General features: G+C 36.7%; 1 protein-coding gene and 1 long non-coding RNA gene across 3 annotated transcripts in view; one reads left to right on the forward strand and one right to left on the reverse strand.

The window, feature by feature from the left end:
* The window catches only part of LOC105552655 (chromosome unknown open reading frame, human C3orf67), a 323,025-nt gene that overhangs the window by 220,343 nt on the left and 77,783 nt on the right, over positions 1-24,899 (forward strand). Inside the window, exons 13-14 of one of the 2 annotated variants that reach the window (XM_011998358.1) lie at positions 7,724-8,101; positions 23,647-23,850. In XM_011998358.1, the coding sequence (XP_011853748.1) occupies positions 7,724-8,101; positions 23,647-23,850 (582 nt within the window). The remainder of the gene's footprint in view (positions 1-7,723; positions 8,102-23,646; positions 23,851-24,899) is intronic. The other variant, XM_011998359.1, reaches the window with a different exon arrangement.
* Positions 1-24,899, reverse strand: part of LOC105552654 — a 223,044-nt gene that overhangs the window by 189,833 nt on the left and 8,312 nt on the right. The gene's annotated exons all lie outside the window — the stretch shown is intronic.

Below are 24,899 nucleotides of genomic sequence, written 5' to 3' on the forward strand. Positions count from 1 at the left end.
GAGGAGGGATAGCATTAGGAGATATACCTAATATAAATGATGAGTTAATGGGTGCAGCACACCAACATGGCACATGTATACATATGTAACAAATCTGCACGTTGTGCACATGTACCCTAGTACTTAAAGTATAATTTTAAAAATGCTTGTCTATTTGCAATCTAATATTCCACCATTTTTGCTAAATGATAGACATCTTGCAGATAAGCATTTGCTTGTAGATAGTAGTTTTCACAAGAAATCTTTAAAGTGTTGTCAGTTAAAAGAACATGAAGTCTATCTTACAGAAAAATATGTTTCGCCTTGAAAAATTAGAAAATCCTAATCATTTTCCCAAAATATTCATTCGATGATTGTGCCCTTCCCACACAGTACCTGTAACTTATGCTATGATTTGTCTGTAAAGTATCATTTGCTACAGGTAAAGATGTCACGAAAATAATTTGGCCAAACCTTCTTAATATCAGGCATGCTGCAGGTTAGTTACTTGTTTAAAACTGTGGTGTCTTCCTTTTATTTTATTTGTTTACAGAGTCATAAAATGTATTATAAGACACAACTATCACTTATCTTTGTCACCCAGAGGAAATTGTATTACTTTCATCATTTGCCACAAAATTCAAGTAGAAGCACAAGTACTTCTTGGGAATGGTTGTTATGAAAACATTTAAGATACATTTGAATTGCCAGTCTTGTTATCATCAGAGAAGAAATTATTTTTTTCATTCTGTTAGGACTATCTTTAGTTGAATTTATGCAAATAACTGTGCTCTTTAGTCGACAACAGTATACCTATACTAGCTCTGTTGTTTGCTAATGCTGTTGTTCAACTAAAAGGTGCTATCAATCCACACACTTAGTTACTAACATGATAGACAAAACTAAAAACTCCTGCTGACTCAATCTCAATTACAAATTCAAAACTACTATTAAAAGTGTGTTTTGAATATTGCAGATGTGTTTTGTTACAGAACTTTTAAGACTGTTATATAAGATTTTTTTCATGGTGGTTTGAATTTAAAACTCCATTGAAATATAAATAAATAGGATCATCCACTTTTACAAAGGCTAAAATAGAGTTCTATTCTGATTCACTCAACATTAAAGTTGTGGTACAAAGAGCCTGGATCCCATCTGCTCCAAGTAAGTGGCCCTCAAGAGTCATTAAAATTATCTTTTTAAAATTACAACTCAGCAAGAGCAATCCATTTTGTGTAGCCAGAAATTATTGTCCAAATGCCCATCTGCATGTCCTTTTAAGAAATGTAGTTCCGCAGAGGAAGTGCTGGCTCCTTGGGGAAATCATTCTCATCTTCGGCGTACATATGCTGTGCTACAGTTAATCAGGCAAACTCTATTGATGTTCCTGGCACTGGGGCGTGATTGAATATTTAACAAACAAATGTTTCTGAGCCCAGAAGACAAACGGTTCAAGAGATTTGGGACTTTAAAAAAATATATATTAAGTTAAATCAAAAGGATTTTGTATTTGTTCTTCTGAGAAACAGATGAACAGATGATTGGAATGTGAAAATGGCATGACAGCTTCTTTGCTACTCTGACAAATTATATTCAATTGCTGTACAGGTTTTCAGTAGCTAAATGATAAACTAAAAGGAGAAAAGTGGTTATTTTTCAACCAGATCATGGTACACTAGCTTCTCATGCACATAACAGATTTATATGTTATATAGAAAAAAATTCATTCCAGAACATGTTGAGCCCAAATGAATTACACACGTGAAATCAATAAACATCATCTCTACCTTATTAAAGAGGCAAAAGCATGCCTCTTCTTCTTATAACAATGCAAAGAGAGGAATAGGGTTTTGCCAGTGCACCCACTCCTAATAAATACTGTACTTTTTTAAAATTCTCCATGTATTTCTTCTCTAAATGAGAAGCTGACCCAATGCAAATCAAAACACTACTCAAATTTAGTCTCCTATGTCATCTTGCCTTTCTCATTCATCCCAGTTTCTCTTTCGGAATCTGAAACCAGAATAAGTAGTTCTAGGGCAGCCAGGGCAAACAAGCCTTTGTACCCTGTCCAGATTCTCCAGTTATTTGTTCTTTCCATATATTTAAAATAGCATGGAAATGTATTACTGTGGAAATGCAGTGTAACCAGGAGAATGCTCACCAGGGTACACAGCTAAATCCATCTGCTTCTCGGCTGATCTCCAAACCAGAATATATCTTAGGAAAAATGTAAGATGAATGTCCATGTACATACTCATGAATATTTCTATGTATATAATCAGTGCTCATGCCAAGCAAAGAGAAATGCTTTCCACCTGAGTAAACTGCTAGAAGGAAGAAAAGGCTGTACTCTGACCCACCGCAGATGGGAAAATACACTTCTTACCAAATGCACTGGTTTTAAGGTGTTTTCTGAATGATGTGGCAAACATCTAGTTTTCCATGCAGCCCTCTAAATTCCCAAAATGGTACATCTGAAATTCCTAAAATGACATCTACTATCTTCTACCTTATGATGTTATTACTTTTTAGGTATTATTTCTCTGTTAGACTTTATACCTCTTGAAGGAGTGCCCCTGTCCTTCTTACCTGTATATCTTGTATAGTGTCTAAAAATTGCCTCACACAGAGTAGGAGCTTAATAAATATCTATTGAATTAATGTATACTGAAAACACTTCCAGTTTCTACCTATATCATATACAAAATAACACATCTTCATTTTTTATGATGGAAATGAATGAGTAGAGGATCTTTTGATCACAGAAATACCACTGCCAATTGTATATGACAATTACAGGAAAATAAACTGCAATGTTTTAAAAAATTAGAGAAGACATAGCCCTGTCTCGCTACCATACCAAATTAAAAAACATATATGCTAGTTCTACCAATACCATCTCAGAACTAGGACTTGGGAGGTGTTTACTCTATTTTTTGTTTACCTTTTTCTGTAGACAAGACTAAACTTTTATTCTTTATCTCTATGAAAAAAAAATTGCAAGAGTCACCACTTTATTACCTAGTGATTTAGAACACTGGGCATTTTTTTCAGGTAGCTCTGACAGTCTTTCAAGTTTTCTGCCTGAAGGCAGAGTTCTTCAACCATATGAACATCCTAGGGTGCCCAGACTGGTGGGGAAGGACAAACTCACCCCATAAGTGGCCTACAGCAGAGAGAGTTGCCCAGGGCCTGCAGCTGAGGTCATGCAGGGACTGTTGCATTTGCAGAAATATTTTCACCTGTCTTATTTTTTCACTTGGGCCACAAAGCAAGGGCCCACAGATTGGCACCCAATCACCATCTTTTCTTTACCCTATCTGGAACACTGAAAGATAAGTTTCTCCATCAGTTATAAATGTGTGTGTGTGTGTCAGAAGATGAAGCTAGTGTAGACAAAGAAAATGTATGCCCAGGATGAGTACCAAGAAGAAATGTTTATAAAAGATCCTTAACAATACAGTTCTCATCCTTAGTGTACTGTAGGTACACTATTTGTTAGGAGAGGGGTGTTTTTAGTATTATTGATTATTTTAATTTACTCCTTTAGATATTTCAGTATTATATTTTTAACAGGAAAATCCCTACTTTATTTTGAAGTTTTTTTCCTATAGTCATTCCATTTTCTGTAGTCATTCCTCGTTATTTATTTCAATAGGTTTTTGGGGAACAGGCAGTGTTTGGTTACATGATAAAGTTCTTTAGTGGTGATTTCTGAGGTTTTGGTGCGCCCATCACCTGAGCAGTGTGCACTGTACACAATGTGTAGTCTTTTATCCTTCACACCCTTCTCACCCTTTCCCCTGAGTCCCCAAAGTCCATTGTATTATTCTTATGCCTTTGCACTCTCATAGTTTAGTTCCCACTTATGAGTGAGAGCATACAATATTTGACTTTCCATTCTTGAGTTACTTCACTTAAAATAATGGTCTCCAATTCCATCCAAGTTGCTGCAAATGCCATTATTTTGTTCCTTTTTATGTCTGAGTGGTATCCCATGGTATGTGTGTGTATATGTATATATACATATATATACACATACATATATATCACATTTTCTTTATCCACTCGTTGATTGATGGGCATTTGGGCTGGTTACACATTTTTGCAGTTGTGAATCATGCTGCTATAAATATGCGTGTGCAAGTATCTTTTTTGTGTAATGACTTATTTTCCTCTGGGTAGATACCCAGTAGTGGAATTGCTGGATCAAATGATAGTTCTGCTTTTAGCTCTTTAAGGAATCTCCACACTGTTTTCCATAGTGGTTGTACTAGTTTACATTCCCATTGTTGATGAGAATGTAAAACCTCTTGTAAGAGGTTTTAAGACCCAAGTGTACGAGAGGACTTCAAAAAGTTAATGGAAAATGCCTATTATGGGAAAACTATACATTGATTTTTAAAAAAATGCACCAAAATAAACTTGTACTAACTTATTATAACATGTCTGAACAGAATCTAGTTTGGAGCACTAAGGAAGGATAAGACATCAGTTTGAAAAAAATCCCTTTTCAGAGCAATATGAATTCTGCTAAAATTGAAGCAAAAACCGACATCAAATTTATGGTGAAACTTGGATGGAAGAATGATAAAATCATTGTTGCCTTACAAAAAGCTTATGAGGACAATGCCCCCAAAGAAATCAGCAGTTTACAAACTTGTTTCAAGAAGGGATGAAACAATGTTAAAGATGAAGCCCTCAATGGCAGGCCATCCACATCAATTTGTGAGGAAAAAATAATTTTATTCATGCCCTAATTGAAGAGGATGAAGACTAACAGCAGAAACAATAGACAACACCATTGACATCTCAATTAGTTCAGCTTACATAATTCTGACTGAAAAATTAAAGTTAAGCAATCCACTCAATGGGTGCCAAAACCATTGTGCCCAGATCACCTGCAGACAAGAGTGGTGTTTTCAGTCGAAATTTTAAACAAGTGGGATCAAGATCCTGAAGCATTTCATTGAAGAATTGTAACAGGAAAAGAAACATGGCTTTACCACTATGATCCTGAAGACAAAGCACAATCAGAGCAATAGCTACCAAGAGGTGGGAGTGGCCCAGTCAAAGCACAAGTGGACCAGTCAGCAGCAAAGGTCATGGCAATGGTTTTGGGCATTGCTCAAGGCATTTTGCTTGTTGACTTTTTGGAGGGTGAAAGAACAAGAACATCTGCTTATTATAAGAGTGGGTTGAGAAAGTTAGCCGAAGCTTTGGCTGAAAAACACCCACAAAAGCTTCCCCACAGTCTTTCTCCACCACGACAATGCTCCTGCTCACTCCTTTCATCAAAAAAGGTCAATTTTGCAAGAGTTTTGTTGGGAAATTATTAGGTATCCACCTTATAATCCTGATTTGGCTCCTTCTGACTCCTTTTTGTTTTATAATCTTAAAAATCTTTAAGAGGCACCCTTTTTTTCAGTTAATAATATAAAAAAAGACTGCATTGGCGTGGTTATATTCCCAGCATCCTCAGTTTCTTAGGGATGGACTAAATGGCTAGCATCATGGCTTACAAAAGTGACTTGACCTTGGTGGAACTTATGTTGAGAAATAAAGTTTGTATTTTTTATTTTTATCTTTTAATTTCCTGGAGCTTTTTGAAGTCGAACCTTGGAACTTTCTTGAGAGCACAGTTGTCTGCTAATCTCAACTACATTTCACAAGAAGAAAAAAATATAACAGGGCAAGGGTTAGGGATCTCATACTCTGTGTAAGAGACTGCAAGAATTACTCAGTATGACGTACTTTGCCTTTGATATACTGACTTGAATTCTCAAACCAGTCCAGCTTCTCTATCATCACTGCCATTGCCTTAATTCAGGCACCTCAATAATCCTAATAACAACAATACAATAGTCTACTGATTGGCCTCCAGTTCTACTGTCTCCACAAGCCAACCCAGACACTCTACAAACAGTAGCCATAAACATGTACCCATGCCTTCTTTTGTGTGTCATTGTGACATTCCCCTGCTTCACACAGTGACTCCTCTTTGCCTTCAGAGTACAGTCCCTGGATGGCAAGGATTATGTTCTGGTCTATCATTACACTCCAAGCATCTGTAGCACCTAGATGAACTTGGCCCGTGATGAGGAAGAAAGGAAGACAGAATAGTGAATAAGCTAGATCCCCTGTAATTAAAAGCTTTTGTAGATCTCTCCCTTGTCCCTTGCCCAACCGAGAGCAAACTCTCTCACTTTTACCCATGCTTCACTTCTGTAAGGAAGATTTCACCAGAGATTGTAATCATTATGTTGAGTGTCTATGATGGTCAAACATTCAGGAAGAAATTGAACAGTCCAGTCAGTCACCCAAATATTTGTTTTTAAAATGCCAACCCTTAGAAATAACTAGATGCTGGGTTCTGTATGTCTATAAATTGAAGGGTGAAGGAATAGCTTACTGAAACTGAATGTTAAGATACGCATTGTCAGACACCAAATAATGTCTTCAAAATGTTCTCTGCTTTTTTGTTTTTTCTCTATTCTAAGTTTATCATTTCACATCCATTTATTATATTTTTTGTTTGGTTGTTTGTTTGTTTGTTTGTTTGTTTGTTTGTTTGTTTGTTTTTAGCTGGAGTTCCACTCTTGTTGCCCAGGCTGGGGTACAATGGTGCGATCTCGCCTCACTGCAACCTCCGCCTCCCGGGTTCAAGCGATTCTCCTGCCTCAGCCTCCCGAGTGGCTGGGATTACAGGCATGCATCACCACACCCAGCTAATTTTGTATTTTTTTTAGTAGAGACGGGATTTCTCCATGTTTGTTAGGCTGGTCTCGAACTCCCAACCTCAGGTGATCCACCTGCCTTGGCCTCCCAAAGTGCTGGGATTACAGGCATGAGTCACTGTGCCCCGCCATATATATTTAAATAAATTAGTCAAATTGGAAGAATCTACCATGACAAGTACATGCAGTGATCACACAGTTTAAATGTATTATTTTATAACATAAAAATCTATCAATTGAAATAGCACTACATTTCTCATTTTCATTATCTACTTTTCATTACCATTGAATTCATGTTTGTAATTCTTCCTTTATCAGATTTTTTAAATTTAAACTTTTGCATTTCTATGGGTAATCACAGAACTATGGACTTGTAAAATTATTGTAGCTTTCATTGTCAGCTTTCCAAGTATTTATATTTAATGGGGTTCACATTTTGTGGAAAAATACCTTTCTAAAACTAACATTTTCAGTAAGAAAAATACTTTATAAAACATGTTCCATTATCTATTGCTCTTGAAAAACAAAACTGCCCTACAATAAGGTAAAAATGCTTCCCTAGGCCCACTTGTATTTATTAATAGAGTACCATTTCTCTGCTTAAGTAGGCTAAATACCGTAAGTTCTAGTTATTTCTTTTTCCATGGAGTTAACTTATCAGAAAGTCAAAGTATAGGATTCTTAGATGTTTTAGGTGACTTGCTCTGGATTCTCTTCTTTTAGACATTTTTACTTCTTAAATGTTCTCTTGTTATTCATGAGTAAAAAATATGCCTTATCCAGACCAAATACTGTATAGCAGGACATTTTAGCAAATGGTTTATACCTATTTGCATTGCTACTTTTAGTTACTCATGTTTTTCTTTGCCGATTGAAGTAAAATCTACATATACGTGCTTTTGCTTTATTCATAGAAAATATGAATTCATTAAGAACTTGTACTCAGTAACTTATTCACTGCAAATTTCTGCTCAAAATGATTTTTACTTTGTTCCCCAACATAGGGTGACCACAGTATCCAGGGTTCTCGAGGCCCAACAACTGGTCCTTCGGAGTTAACTCAGTTAACATCAGAGAGCCTGCTGGGGGAGGCTGCAAAGCAGACAAGTAAGGAATATCTAAAGAGCGCCTACACAGAAGCAGGAGCAACAGAAAGCCAGGATTCCTCGGCAGAGCAAATAGATAGAAACAACTTTCAAATGAGTTTGTTGCCTACAACATGCTTTTCTCCAACTGGAAGAAGGTGTGGATCCTGTCAGAAAACTCCAGACCCTGTAATCAAAGCGAAGGACCTACCAGCCCAGCAAGTGCCAGCTTCACTAAACAAAACCTCCCTGAAAGAAATCTCAGGGGAAAGGCTGAGCTCGATCCCCGAAGCATCTGTAAGTGGTTCCGTGTGGTTTACAGATGCTGGCAATGCATCCTGCTGTGTTCCGTTCTGTTGCACACATGTTTTTAGCAGTATCTCTTTTTCATCATTTGGGTGATCAGTGTTGTATTTTCTTTCTTATTCTGATGTGTTTTAGTTTAGTAACAGCAGCTGTTAAAGAGTCTACTGCACATCCCAAGGAAAATAGAATACCTCATGTTTTTAATGAGAAAGATAATTATGTAATTTTCATCATAGCAGTTATTTTATTTTCTAGTTACTTCCCATAATTTGTAGTTATCACTGCCTGCAAATTATAAATGATGATCTTATTTTTCAGCGAAAAGCTTGCCAGTAAAATTGACAAATTTTCAATAACAATCTACATTAGGAGCCGTAAAAACATCATTATTCTATTCACTTTCTGGTCTCTCTACAGCAGTTCCCCAAATAATAAATGATATGAGTGAAGGTTAACAGTAAAGCAGTGTCATCGAATAAATCCCTCAGCTAGTTTGGTGGCTGTATTCGTGTCCATCAGATTGAGTTTTTCCTTCCTATATTAGTACTTTTCTTCCTTCAATTCCCCTATAAGCTGCACTTAGAAACTAGAAAACAAATGAGGCTATGCAGAACAAATGACATGTATATTCCATTTTTTAAAACATTAAAGATTTTCTTTATGTTTCATGTCCTAAATATTCTGTGGGTGTTGCATTGTAAAGTTTTGGTTCAATTATGTTCTAAGCAAGTTAGAGTGGATTAATTGTTACCTGGCATAGGTAGTAGATATATTCATCATTATCATCAGCAAAATAGAAGTGGCTAATATTTTGTGAACATTGATCATGTGCCAGTCACTGTGCCAAGCCCTGTTCCATGAAGTACTCCACTTAATCCTCACAGCAACCCTGCAAGATAAGGGCTGCCATTATTCGCACATCATTTTCAGATGAGGAAACTTAAGTTTAGAATGGTTATGCAGTTTGTTCAAGGACAACAGCTAGTTAGTTGAGGAGGGACAACTTGAATCTAGATGCTGACTCTAGAACTGTTGCCCATATCCAGCCTGCTATGCGGCATAAACATGGGTTAAGTCTTGTAGAACTGATGCCTCTCTCAAGAAACATCCAAAGATAGAACTGAAATGTGTTCCTCTTTTTCGATCACATGCATGTGTGCGCTTGTCTTTGTATGTGTTTGTGTACATGAGAAAATAGTAAATCACTTAATCTAGTGAAAATGTATTTGCTTTGTGGTGATTTAGGATGAAAGTTGTCAGTAATTTTTTGCATGTTTTTCATTTTTGAAAACTTTTGTAAAACAAACGTTCTTGCTCCACCTAATTGTAATTTTTTTCCTTTGGTTATGCTAATGAATTTGAGTGTGGCTAATAGACTAGCCTTATAGATTTATTCTATGGTACTGCTTCACTTGACTGCAGCCAATACTGGGCTGCCAAAAACAGAAACAAAGCAAGTCTTTGAGAAGCATTCCACTTAGGTTCCTCCCTAATTTCTTGTCCACTACCTTCTATTAGATAGAGTCTGTCATCCTGTATATCCAAAAACTTAATGATTTTTGATCTTTTTATTTTTTCTGTAGAAGTAGAACCAGTGCACAAAGATAAGTTTGGAAACTTCAGGCACAAATGAACTTGAAGTACTCAACAAAGTACACTACCTAAAAAATAGTTCTCTCTAATAATACCAGGAAATAATAAAAGGAACAAAGAGACCAAAGTTTGGAGGAAGAGCCAGGGACTTACTCTCACCTGTTATCTTCATTTAAGAGGCTTTTCTGATAAGACAGTTTCCAGAACCCACAAAGCACAAGCTTGGTATGTCTCTTCTTCCTCAAAAGAACACTATGAGAATACTCATTCCATTTTACGTTAAGGAGACTGACTCAGAGCAATCATTTCAAAGGGATGAAGAAGGGGAAGGAACTTAATCTTTGAGGGGTTAAAGGTATAAAGGCCTTGCTTCCCATACATGCAGAGAAGTTTGAACTCAGTATCAAAACTCAGACCAATAAAATGTTGTGTCTCAGCTGGGTGTGGTGGCTGACACCTGTAATCCCAGCACTTTGGGCAGCTGAGGCAGGAGGATCACTGGAGCCCAGGAGTTGGAGACAGCCTGGTCAACAGAGTAAGACCTCTTCTCTACAAAAAAAAAATAAAGAAAAAAAATTTTTTTTCACATGATGATATGCACCTGTAGTCCCAGCTACTTGGAAGGCTGAGATAAGAGGAATTTTTGAGCCCGGGAGTTCAAGGCTGCACTGAGCCATGATCACACCACTACACTCCAGCCTGGATGACAGGCAAGACCTTGTCTCAAAAAAAAAAAAAAAAAAAAGTTGTATCTCGGCCCACATGATCATTACCATCTATGGCTCACATTTGTGAATGTGATCATCTTAGTTTAACAGGATACAAAATAATTGAAGTCATAAAGCAGTGCGCCTCATTTCAAAGCAAATTTACAATGAGAATGGAGTGTTCTTCCATAGACACCTTTTAGACAACAGCATTTTCTCCACTTGGTATTTGCAGCTAAGAATCTATGAATATGAGTTTCCTCAGAGTGCTGTATGCTTACTAACTCACAAAGGGACTTTTCCCCAGATCCCAGAGACCCATGGGGTGACTTTTAAAAAATAACTACTTTATTGAGACTAAATTCACACAACATAGAATTCATCCTCTTAAAGTGTGCAATTCACTGGTTTTTAGTGTGTTCACAGAGTTGTGCAACCATCACCACTATCTAATTTTAGATCATTTTCAGCATCCCAAAAGAAGCCCCATACCCAGTAGTAGTTACTCCCCATTACTCCTCCCCATAAACTCTTGACAACCACTAATTTATTTTTTGTCTGTATGGATTTGCCTATTCTGGACATTTCATATAAATAGAATCATATAATATGTGGCCTTTTGTGTATGACCGCTTTCATTTAGCATACTGTTTTCAAGGTTCATCCATGTTGCATCACTTCATTCCTTTTTACACCTGAACCCATGGTATGGATATGCCGTATTTGTTTATTCATTTATCAGTTGATGGACATCTGAGTGGTGTCTACTTTTTGGCAGTTATGAATGATACTGTTATGAACATTTGTGTGCAAGTTTTCACCTGGGTATATGTTTTCAATACTCTTGAGTATATACACCTAGGAGTGGAATTTCTGGGTCATATGGAACTCTATGTTTAACTTTTGAGGAAATGCCAAACTTTCTCCAAAGCAGCTGCACCATTTTACATTCCAACCAGGAATGCACAAGGGTTCCAGTGTCTCCATGTCCTAGTCAATGTTTCTTGTCTATTTTTTACATTAAGGCCTTTCTAGTGGGTGTGAAGTGGTATCTTACTGTAATTTTGATATCCATTTCCCTCATGACTAATGATGTTGAGCATCTTCTCATGTGCTCATTAGCCATTTGCATATCTCTTTTGGAGAAATGCATATTCAAATCGTTTGCCTATTTTTAAATTGGGTTGTCTTTTTATTGTTCAGTTGTAGGAGTTCTTTATATTTATTTTAGATAAAAGTCCCTTATTAGATATATGATTTGCAGGTATTTTCTTTTATTCTGTGGGTTTTCTATGCGTTTCTTTATGATGTCTTTTGAAGCACAAAAGTTTTTAATTTTGATGAAATTCAGTTTACCTATTTTTTTTTCTTCTGTTGCTTGTGCACTTGGTATTGTAGCTATGAAACAACTGCCTAATCCAAGGCCACAAAGATTTATTCCTGTGTTTTCTTCTAAGCATTTTATAACTTTAGCTTTTAAGTTTATTTCTATGATCTATTTTGATCTAATTTTTCATATGTGGTGTTAGGGGATGGGTCCACCTATTTTTTTTTCTTTTTTTTGCATAAATATCCAGTTGTCCCAGAACCATTTTTTGAAATGACTATGTTTTCCCCATTAAAATGACCGTGCATGTAAGAGTTGTTTTTCTGGTCTCCCAATTCTATTCCATTGATCTATATACCTATTCATATGCCAATACCACACTGTCTTGATTACTGTAGCTCTATAGTAAGCTTTGAAATCAAGAAATGTGAATCCTTCCACTTTGCTCTTCCTTTTCTTCATTGTTTTTGCTATGCTGGGTCCCTTGCATTTCCACATGAATTTGAGGATCACCTTGTCAATTTCTGTGAAAAAGGCAGCTGGGATTTTGGTAAGGATTGCACTGAATCTGTAGATCAGTTTGGGAAATATTGCCATCTTTTATTTCTAAGTGTTTTATTCTTTTTGATGCTATGGTGAATGGAATTGTTTTCTTAATTTTATTTTGTTCATTGCTAATGTATAGAAATACAATTGATTTTTGTATGTTGATTTTGTATCTTGAAACCTTGGTGAATTTATTACTTCTAGTAGTTTTTTTTTTTTTTAATTTCATGTGGTGTGTCTATATGCAAGATCATGTCATTGCAAATAGAGATAGGTTACTTCTTCCTTTCCAGTCTGGATGCCTGTTATTTCTTTTTTCTTGCCTGATTTCCCCCACAAATGGACTTAATTTGAATGGAAGTTTTTCTTTATTTCATGGTAGTTAAGATTTAATGCTTTGACTATTGTAGCTCCGGTATTGAACTCTAACACAGACATCATAAGTCCAGTCAGGCCTAGAAGGATACTATTAGTGTGAGTCATAGGAAATGTCCTTGATGCAAGAAGAAAATTTTGAGAAAGATTGTGGGACTAGAAGTCTTTCTAATATTACTATGAACGTAGGTGCAAAATCATCTTTGCTGGCTAGCATTGTAGTTCATATATTTAGAGCACTAACATGTTGATGATTTCTATCACCTAAGCTGTGTCTCTAAAATAAAGGCCCTCTAGATGATGGAATACAGCTCTTTTGGCTCTACTTCTGGATAAGTAAGAACATCTCCTTTTCTATTGAGCACCTACCAGGCCAGATATTCTCCCAGGTGCTAGACATGTAACAGTTGACTAAGACAGGTAAGGCCTCTTTCCTCAGAGGTTTACATGTCTGTTGGGAGGTAGACATAAACAAATTGTTCGTGAATTAATTATAAACCATGATAAGTACCGTGAAAGACCGTGGAAGGAACTTAGCCGTCAACTTAGCAATCAAAGTACTGCAATCAGGAATTGTAAGTAGACATCCCATTGAAAATCTGTGCTCTTGCAAAGTGCCAATGTGAAGCAACTTGAAGACAAAGGCAAATAAGACTCTTACAAAAGGAGATACAAGAGAACTGTCCTAATCCCGTGATATGGAAGAGTACTAGTAATTCTTAAGGAATGCTTACTGAAAATGATTTGCTAACTGCTTGGTAAACTTGTTCTTGCAATGTTTTATTCATATTTTAATAGAGTTATCTATTATTAGGTTCAAATATTTTTAATTAAGAAAGAAGTACAACCCTCTGGGTAATATTGCAACCATGTAGATAGCTGGTAATTAAACTTTTTCCCACGTATAACTGTATTCAAACAATTTTGAATGAATCATTTTAAACTGGCAAATGTCATTATGTGTTTCTTTAAACAAACAAACAAAAGACTTATGTAACAGGCTTTGTAGCTCCAGAAAACGTGTGAGCTTACTGAATAATGCTTAGTTTCATAAGAAAGACCAAACATGCTACCAATTATAAATTCAGGTATTCTCTTTAGAAAAAAAAGAGACATGACTTTTAATAGGAAAAGAATTGTAAAATGAGCCATGTAACTTTTGACTTTAACCTTCACGTCTCCATTTTTGAAAGTCAAAACTGAATTATGGAAGGACGCTTTTGAATATATTTTAGGCCATAGAATAGTGTGAGAACATATTTCCCTTTAATTATCAAGCGATTTCCTTTGGATAATGTAAAAGAATTAGTTTCATTTCTGCCCTGATATATTTGAACTCAGTATTGGAGAAAATCTATCATCACATTTTTTAAAGTAATAAAAGTCTCTGCAATTTGTGCTCTATAAACTTAGAGAAAAAATGAATTTGTAAATTATTTTAGTATTTTTAAAGCATTGTTTCATTATATAAAAATCTGCCTTTTCTAGGGTATATAATACTCTTTGTTGAAGCCATCTGTCTCTCTTCCCATTTGCTACTCAAATGTGCCATTTGCAACTGTTTTTCCAACAATACCCCATTGTTTGAAGAATCCATAAATGTCTTTCTGACCCTTCTCTCCCTTCAGCTACAACAACATTGCATTATTTCAAAACACCTGTTTCAGAGTCAGGTCACCCTGTGTGTTAGACATATGTTCATTGCCCTGGCCAACTGTGCAGGTTCACTTAGGGGTGGTTCTCCCTCCTTTAGCAGTTTCTACCACATGTGCCCACTGGCCTCATGCTGCCCTGGGTCACTTGATAAACAGCCTTCCCAAAACAGAACCCTCTGTCAAAGCTATCTACATTTTCATTCTCCATGACTGAAAAGTCAAAAGCAGTGGACCCCATGGCTCAGAGCACCAGCTGGAATCAGACAGGCCTGGAGTTGAGTCCTGGCTTTGTTCTTTCTTATCTATGCAACATTGGACACATTTCTCAATGTCCTTGAGCCTCAGTTACCTCATCTATAAAATGGAGAAAATAATACCTATCCCACAGGGTTGTTTTGAGTGTAAAATTAGATAGCGCATGTAGAACACCTAGCCCCTAATCTGAAGTATACTTTCTTCTACCTTTTGCTGAGTGGTTAGGCAGAAATATAAACCAGTATGACTGGCATTCTAAAGCAAATGAAATCTTTTCAAATTCATAAAATTCCATAAATTAATTACAGATACTGTTCTGTAAGGGTGGTGGCTCTGTGGTTGTGTGCTTCCTGCTCGCTATTTATAGTTGAATCAAGTGCTAACAGAGTGAATTTTTGTGTGCCTTCTGCCAGGTAACATATTGGCATGTTCTCAGGGATACCCTAAAGAGAGAAAAATATTTATTTATAAGCAGGAAGCAGTGTCTCTCTGATCATTCCCCAGAGACCACCCTCTGTGTATCTACCTTGTTCACACAGCTAAGTTGCAGATGTGTAGCTTCCTGCTTGAGGTCTTGAATTGAATTTGGGCAGAACTAGTAGCAGTTCATAAACCATAATGCTAACCATGGTGACAATGTTTCCTTTACTAAGTGGGACACTCCTACCAATAGCTTTTGGAAAACAGTCTGATATTTGATGTTTTGTCAAAACTGCACTCATTTCTTGTCTCAGAAAAGACAAGGTCATTATCTCAGTTTTGTCCGTCAGTGCACTGCTGGGGATATTGCTGAAACTGCAGAATTTGGTGATTAAATAACATTTCCACTGCCAGTAAAAGTATTTGAATTAGGCATAGAAATTTTCCAGGTGTAACTTGTTCCTATCCGTCTGCTTTCTTTTTAAATATTTTTCAGACTGAAGCCTTGCTGTGCTACAGAACGGTTTGTTTCTTTCATTTTCTTTGTAGCTAATGTTTAATGTAATGGTTGCAAAGGCAAAACGGTGTGGAGTAGAAGTATTTTTAAATAAGTAAAATGGAATTATGGTTCAAGTTTTGGGTAATGGTATGGAATAGCAGAAGTCACTAAGACATTTTGATATCTCCGTTTCTGAGCAGCTTGTTATGCAAAGATGCGCCCATTATTCTAATGAAGAGGAGAAATTTCAAGTTCTCAAAAGTTTCAGAAATTGTAGTTAGAAAGAATTGACAGACATTAAGGTGCTATCAGAAGTATGAGTTGACTGTTTAGCCAACACTTTGATGGTTCACTGTCAATTCTTTAATATTCTAGTGCTGAGGTTAGCATCCTACCCATCAAATGTTTATTGAAGACATTTATCTTCTCTGCTGTCTTGGTTTTCCAGGTTTTAAATAGGAGCAAGTCGTATTCACCTCTTCATGGAAAAGGTACTAAGCTGAGTGTATTTCCTAAAAGCACTGAGATCTGAAGTCATTGACTCAGAAGCTTTTATGTGACTTTAATGGTTTGAGGTATCTCCCATATGCCAGGCCTTCTACAAGGTGCTCCTTACTTTATCTCGTCTTTATCTCCAACCCTCACAAGAGGCCTTATTGTTCCTGTTTGACAGACAAGGAAGCAGAAAGACTCCACCTCACTGTTGTCTAGATTGTGACAAAGCAGTGTCAAATCCAGGAGTTAGGGACAGAAAAGCCAGGGCACCTTCCACCACAATGGGCTGCTACCCCCAATTAGAGGCCACTGAAAAAAATTCCATGATCATGTGACAACTTAACTTCTCTTGCCACTTTATGCTTTAAAGTATTTTAATATGCAAAAGCACACACAAATGTTGGTATATCTGTCATTATTCAACCAAAGCTTTACATTCTAAAACAGTTCAAGCTTACTTGAAGTTATCTTCTTCCCACTCCAGACATATCAGTTGGCTTACCTCCTCTATTTTCATTTCTGTAAACAGTCTCAGTAAAAATTTTCCTGCTGGTTCTTAAAGTAATATCTTAAACTACCATTTATTGAATGGCTACTATGCTTGTCCCATGTACAAGGCTACAGTTGCCCCGTAGATGGCATATCCTTGAATATAGTATGAAACCTATTCAATTTGATTTTACTATATTCCTTCTAGTGTATAGTTCATTGTTAAGCTTGAGACGTACCCTGAACTCAGAAGATAGGCGTGGGAAAATTAAAATTTGTTTTTCAATTCACTTTAAGGTTAGTAAGAAGAGTTCAGTTCTATTTGTCAGAGAATTCTTTCTGAAAATTAGCAAGCTATCACAGCAAAATGTATGGAAGTATATTTCTATTTAGGTCATAGAGTAAAAGGTTATTCTATATAAATACAGCACATCAATATAAAAATACTTTTTACAAAACCTTTCATGCATGTTCCTCCCCAAAGAAGAGAGAGATGTGTGAGATAGAAACTTATCTATCTCTTTACAAGGAATTTTGCCACCAGTTGATTTAATTACCCAAGAATCCTCTACCTGAGACATTCTTAAGTGAGTGATATGCATAGTTAATGAAGTATGAGTTGAGCCAGGCTTATGAAATGTCTTCAGGGTCACATTCTAAAATGCTTATGACAGATAATTCAAAGGCAGCATCAAGTCTGGTTATGCCTAGGTCCATGTGCCTGCCATGAACATAGCACACGATCTAGATTCTGACCAGCTGATTATGGCCTAACTCCTGATTCCTGCTATGTAACTCAATATAGCATCCCTTAAATTTAGTAAAATTTTTCAAGTTGTGCTGTGGCTTGGTCTTTAAGTTTTAATTTACTCTTTTGCATGGTAGAGACGTGTGCTAAAAGCTACCATACATTGTGAATGAACTATGTGCACAAATATGTGTCACTTACAGCTTGTGCTTGTGGCTACTGTCTTCTCTCCATTCCTTTTGTTATTGGGCCTACATCACCAATGAATCAGGTTAAACTCTTGGGTGTGATGCCTAGCTCAAGAATCTGAAACAAATTTTCAGGAATGCTAGTGAAGAGATGCCCTGGAACACTAATTTACCATCAGCTATTATTTAAAATGTCACTGTGGAGATTAAACACTGTCTGCAAATAGCAATAGAGAGAAGATTAATCCTCGAATTCAAATGGCAGTTAAAGTTTAAAATTAGCTTTGGAAAATGGACTTCTAGTACTTTTCCTACGGTCGTGTTGGGGTCCAAAAACATCTTCCAGAACTTTCTAATGACAGCTATAAAGTTTTAATAAATATAAATTTCAAACCACCAGTGATACTGGCTCCCCAGCTGCATTTACAAAATGTTTTTTTTTCCCCTGCTGAGACTGTTTAGATTGAATTTTCCAGTGATTCACAAGTGAGCCTTAGACTTTGTTGTTGATCAGAGAGAAGTGTGCATATTATAAGCCTATAAGTTGATGAGTTTTCACAAAGTGAACACACCCATGTAACCATCTTCTGGATCAAGAAAGAGCAAGACCAGCACCCCAGAAGCCCCATTGTGCTCCCTCCCTGTCACTATTCCTTCCTCACAACTAATTATCCCCATGTTTGATTTTACCAATATGTACGTTTTTGTGTCTGGCTTCTCTCACTTAGCATTTTGTTCATGAGATTCAATACATCACTCATTTCACTACTGTATTGTGTTCCGCTGTGTGATTGTATCATCCTTTTTGTATCCGTTCTACTGTTGATGGGCATGTGGGCAATTTCCATTTGGAAGCTATTAAGAATATATCTTTTGGTAGAATCTTAGACTTTTAATAAAACTTGGGCAAGGAAAGGGAAGCCATTTGGTCTCTTAAGGTTTAGAATAAATTATAGGTATTCTTATCCTTGGTGCTTTGGAACAGTGTTACTGACTTCATTGCTGAAACAGTAATGTATAAGTATTACTTGATAGTCTATTTAATTATTTGATATGAACACAAGCTCCCTACTTCCAGGTTGCCCCCTGTTTTTCTGCCTGATGGTTGGAACTTGCTGCCATATTGCCCTCCTTCTCCTTCAAGCCCCTTCTTAGGGACCATCTCCTCCATCCTTTATGAAGGTTTAACTGATCCTCCACAAAATGGTCTTTCTCTTTTCTGAAATGCCAGACCATTTTGTATATCTCCCTTCTCTTATGTTGTTTTTAATAATATATCCTAACAGCCACCATTTCCTTTGTAGTAGTGCTTTTTTAAAAAGTTACACTGGGAATAATTTTTTTAAAATACAAAGTTGGATATTGTTTGATAGTCCTTGTATTAAAAGTTTTTGCAACATCATGTCTCCTGGGCCATGACTATCAGGCACTGTCACAATGCAAGCCTGATACTGAAAGAGTCTCACAGATTTTATAGGCTCCAGAAAAAAAGTAACATCCCAGCTTTCTCCCAATTTTATTCCTCTTCAACCCATAAAGAACAGAGTGAGGTTCTTGGTCTGATCTTATCCCATAGCCATGTCTCATTTTTCTCCACACCTCCACTGTAGATTTAGCCTTGTGTCACCCAACGTTTAGCAGAACTGGTTCCTATCTGAGGCTCCCAAACTTCTATCATCAGATATTTGATTGATTAAACTATTCTGTCCTAGCAGCTTAAGGAATAGATTGGGCGAAGGGCATCAAGTTGAAAGGTTGTTTCTGTTTGATATGTTTTATGTTTTTGCTGGAGTTATCAGTTTTCCTTTTAATCATTATCAAGGACCTATGTGATCATTACTACTATACCTCAACATATACTACCTTATTTTGGAATTCCTTCTTTGTAGCTCTCAATTGCCCTGATAGATGTAGGGTGTGTGAAAGCAAGGCCGTATCTTAATCGTCTTTGTAACTTCACTGGCTTAGGCTCCCAATAATGTCTGGAGAAAGATCAGTGAAAACGAATGACTTGAATGGCTTGGAGAGCGAAGGACTGGCCTGCGAATCTGAGCACAGCTGAATTGTGTATAGCCTTCAGACCATTGCCTCGTTCCCAGGACAAATCTGATTGATAATGTCTCCCCTCTTTCCTACAAGGATATTTTGAGATGAAATTGAGTTATACATAACATTTTGAGCCTTTCAGAGATAGTATTACATAAGCCACTTTGCCTCTCAGCAGTGGTGTAATTTAGTTAGATAACATCTTGTGCTGGAGTCCACTTTAATGCAAAGACTTTATTGCAAAGCTTCTTAAAAATAACGAATAAATGATTTAGCCTTTCTGGTGATTTTGAAATGATTTAAGAGATTGCAAATCAAAAACATTTCAGAAGACTAAGTTAATTACCTGACTCCACCACCAGTTGCTTTATTAGTGATGCTGGGGAAAGTTGCTTTCTTCTCTCCGCTGGATTTTGGCTGCCCCTTCCAAGGTGTTGTCAGAATACATTTTGCTGTTGTATGAAATAAAGTCATGGAAATGCAGAGTTTTAAGCAAATATAGCATCAACAGTGCCTGGCACATAATAGGGTCTCAGTAAGTTTCTACAGAATAAATTAATGAATCAATCTATTTCCATTATTGCAGTGAAATATAGGGAATATCCCAGCTACCTATTCCTTCAGCCTCAGCTTCAATACTGCCTGCCAGTGGTGGGAGTCCTTCTGAAGGCCACTAACTCCATTTGTCAACAAATTTAATTACTCTCAAATGCCACCTTAGACTTCTGTGAGATTTTCTATAATTCCACTGGGCGGTTAGTCACATCTGTGCTGCATTCCGCAGACATCTTACTCATACCTCTGTTGTTGTATTTCTCACAGTACATTAGAATTCCAGTTATATAATACCTCTCAAGTCTCCCTTTGTAGACTGTGAACTCTATGAGGACAGAAGTATGTCTTGTTTTCTTTATGCTCCCAGTTCCTAGCATATTACAGAATGAATGAAAGACTGGAAGAAGGGGGACAGAGAAAATGAGCAGAAAAAATAATAATAACAGGGACTGTATGTATTGACTGCCAACTCAGTGGTCTCTTAAGAGGGCTGTGCTCATCCCTGAAAGTGTGTACCAAAGACAACCCATTCAGATTCAGGAAGAAAAATTGAAAATAATTTTGTCTTTTTAATCCTAAGCATTTTAATTCCATTTTTGTGTATGTTTTGTACTCTACATATGATTTTAAAATAGTCATATGTATATTTAATTCATAAATAAACATATATTACAAAGTACACATTCAAACATTTACCATTAAAAGTACAAATAATACACAAATAATACATTTGGAGACTCCCTAGTATATTTGTTTGTCAGGTGCCTCTACTAAGCATTCGATTTAATATTATTTCATTTAGTTCACCAAAAATCCTGTGAGGTATGTACTGTGGTCCCCATGATGAAGAATTTGATGCATAGAGAGGTTAGGTAATTTTCCTAGTCATTTATAGCTGGCAATTGGTGGAACTAGGGCCCAGGCTTAGATTTTTCTGGCTTAATCACTGCCATATCCTCTCTTATTCTTCTCTCCTAGAACCCAGGGTTGTTCTTCAGGCACAGTACAGCCTTGTGGATTAAATAAGTAAATCAAATGAAAGATTTAATCATATGAAGTACATATTAAGGCTTTCTTCTTAAGAAAAATTGTGAAAATTAAAATAAAATGTCTTTTTCATTGTAAAAGTATGTATTGGCAATGATGAGCCAACTAACATACCCGTGTGACACATTAGAACGCTTAATCCCACTTCTTGACCAAAAAACTGAAGAACAGCAAGTTACTTGTTCACTGCTGCAGCTAAAATCAAGCAGCTGGTATTCTCATGTTCACATCTGATTACCAAGCTGCTTTTTTAAATTGAAATATAATTTGTATGCAATAAAATTCACTCTTTTAAAGTAAGAAATTCAGGAGTTCTTAGTACATTCACAAGATTCTGTAACCATCATTTTGACCTAATTTCAGAACATTTTCATCACTCCAAAAAGAAAGCATATACCCACTAGCAGTCACTCCCCATTTCCCTTTCCTTCAGCCCAGCCATCCTCTAATCTACTTTCTGTCTCTGTGAATTTGCCTATTCTGGACATTTCATATAAAGTAAATCACACAATATGTGGTCTTTTGTGCCTGGCTTCTTTCAAATAGCATAATATTTTCAAAGTTCATCCAGCCCTTCATTACTCTTTAGGCTGAATAATATTCCATTATGTGAATAAACAAAAATCCATTCCTCAGTTGATAGATATTTGGTTGTTTTCACTTTTTGGCTATTATGGATAATGTTTCTGTGAACATTTGTGTGTAAGTTTTGTGTGAACATATGTTTTCAGTTTTCTTGGTATAAGGTTAGAAGTGAATTGCTGGGTCACATGGTAACTCACCTGTTTAACATTTTGAGGAACTGCCAAAACTGTTTTCCAAAGTGGCTGCACCATTTTACTTTTCTGCCAATACTGTATGAGGGTTTCAGTTTCTCCACATCCTTGCCAACACTTGTTATGGTCTCTTTTTTATTGTAACCATCCTAATGGGTATAAAGGTATCTCATTGTGGTTTTGATTTGTATTTCTCTAATAACAAGGATACTGAACATCTTTATATGTGTTTATTGTCCCCTCAACTACTTCTTTTGAATTTAAATTATTTGTTTCCTTTTTCACTTTTGCATTTTTCATTGGGATATAAATTTTATTCTTCTTCTTATGATACCTGTGTTGCCCCCAAGAACTCTGAAAGCATATTAAGTGCTCATGAAATGTCTATTAAAGATTGCATGGCTCCTCACAGTGCCAAGCTGCTTGTGCCATGAACTATAAGGATTTAACTGAGTTTCCAGTGGCAACTTTTTAGGAAGTCTCCACATCACATTATCAGATAACAAGCTTTTATAAACCCCAAATTATTATGATAATAATGCTTTATTATAAAGCATTTAATGTCATAGGAACTCCAAGAATTTTTTTCAAAATTATATCTTTTTTAACTTTTCACATTCCTATGAGGCAGAAAAGAAGCCAGAGAGTCCTCCAAGAAAGTGTATGTAGAGATATAAATGTCTTAAAAATTCTAGGGTGTCTTGGGAAAAAAAAATCCTTGTTAGTACAACCAGTGTTTCCAGATGTATAAGAAAATGTTCAAATTGCTTTTAAGTTATATGGCAGTTCTGGATGTAAATCACCCTGCTCGTATGTGATGCTAATATTTTAGTAATGTTGAAATTAATGTTTGTTGTCAAATCTAGTTTATGCCAGAAAGAAAGGAAGGGAAAGTTTTGAAAATTCTATATGCCAATTTCCACCTATACCGTGAAATAATATTTATACTAGCATCTAAAGATCTATAGTAGTAGTATGTTTCAAAAAGTACCTGATAGATGACATATACAGTGAATCCACCTTGGTTGGAGCTATGAGATCTTCCAGGCTTTCAGACCTTACAGGTTCCCATCTTACATTCAAATTTTATTTGATGGCTTTTACCAATACTAGTCATTCTCAATCATACTGCAAGTTGAATAAATTTGGTCATTTATGTTTACAATGATGAAATTCATCAATTCACTCATAAACTGTGCTTTTTAAAATGGCAAATGTTTTTTAAAAAACTACTTTTAGTTTTTGTTTATTTACTTAATCTACAAAAACTGGTTGGGTACCTACTAGGCACCAGACCTAGGAAAGGCAGTGAGAGCAAAACAGTCATGGTGCTTGCCCTTGTAGAGCTCATAGCAAACCTGCCAACTCCAGAAACAATTCCATCACTGCAACTGTGATTAATGCTAAAAGTGAAAATTTTAAGATTCTGAGAGGGCATCATGAAGGAGCTGACCCAGTTTATGGTTGTCAGGAAAGGCTTCCCTGTGAAAGTGATACATAATTGAGGACCTGAAGGGAGCCTAAGCATTACCCAGAACACGAGGCAGAGGGGACTTGCATGTGCACAGGACTAAGGCAGACAGGACTCTGATGCTTTTGAGGACCTTAATGAAGGACAGAGTGGCTGGCTTGTGAGGAGCAAGCAGACAGGAGGCGGTATAATGGATGGGGCAGGTAGCGCATGGAGGCATGTTAGGCATTTGTGCCTCTGTCAATTGGGGAGCTGCTGCAGGGGTTAAGGCTGTGGCATTGTTAATAGCCATAGAATTAGCAAAGGCCAAATGACCCTTTGTTATTTTCCTCTTTCTTGGTCAGGAATATGACTGGCGAAACTATCAGCCGAGCCAGATGAGTGAATCCGAGTTACAGATGCTGGCGAGCCTACGGCGGCAACAAAATGAAGAACTGGAGGATGCTGGGACTTCCCATGGCCTGAGTGCCTCCCAGGTGGACAACTGTAATGTCAGCATAAGTACCAGCAGTGACGACACAACCACCTGGAACTCCTGCCTGCCACCCGTGAGTCCCTGGCTTTGCAGCTTCCTCTCATTGGTTAACAAGGAGCAAGCTTCATTGCTTAACAAGGAGCAAGCTTTTTTCTAACAAATCCCAGCTTTGCCTGGAAAAGCCAGGACCAAAATGAGAACACTCCCTATGAGAAATAATCAGAGTCCATTCTGAAATAGTGTTTTAGAATGGGGGACGGAAGTTAGAAGATAACAGTCTTTTCTTAAATTGTTTTATTTACCTTCAGAAAAGCTTTGTATGATGATATATCAAACCACACATTGAAAGAACAAAAAGAACAATTTTACTGTAGACACTGGGTGTCCCATTGTATCCCCTGTTCCTAGTACAAGCCCTGTGGCACATACAAGAGGCTCAATATTTGTTAAATATATATGTATGAAATGAATGAACACAGAGGAAAAGACTAGTTATACAAGTACTGCTTGGATATGAAGACAGAAAAGAACCTTCTGTAGAAGTCACCAGATGTTCACTGACTCTTCCCTGTGGATGATGGGCTATGATAGGCACTGTGGATGCTTCAGAAGCTTATATTCCCATGTGTTTCCATAGTTAAAGCACTTCAGTATGGCCCATTGCCCTCACTATGGCCCAGCAGAGGAGTTGGAATAGGTCTTAGTCTTCCTGTTTTTCAGGTGAAGAAACTGAAGCGTGGGTCCAAGCTTCCACACCTGGTCAGTGGCAGAGCCCAGAGCAGAGCCCAGTTTTTTAACTCAGTCCATTCTCTACAATACTGTTCTCAGGGACCTGTCTTGGGAAAAAAAAATCCTTGTTAGTACAACCAGTGTTTCCAGATGTATAAGAAAATGTTCAAATTGCTTTTAAGTTATATGGCAGTTCTGGATGTAAATCACACTGCTCGTATGTGATGCTAATATTTTAGTAATGTTGAAATTAATGTTTGTTGTCAAATCTAGTTTATGCCAGAAAGAAAGGAAGGGAAAGTTTTGAAAATTCTATATGCCAATTTCCACCTATACTGTGAAATAATATTTATACTAGCATCTAAAGATCTATAGTAGTAGTATGTTTCAAAA

Source organism: Mandrillus leucophaeus, unplaced genomic scaffold (genome assembly GCF_000951045.1).
Source record: "Mandrillus leucophaeus isolate KB7577 unplaced genomic scaffold, Mleu.le_1.0 Scaffold57, whole genome shotgun sequence".
Lineage (NCBI taxonomy): Eukaryota > Metazoa > Chordata > Mammalia > Primates > Cercopithecidae > Mandrillus > Mandrillus leucophaeus.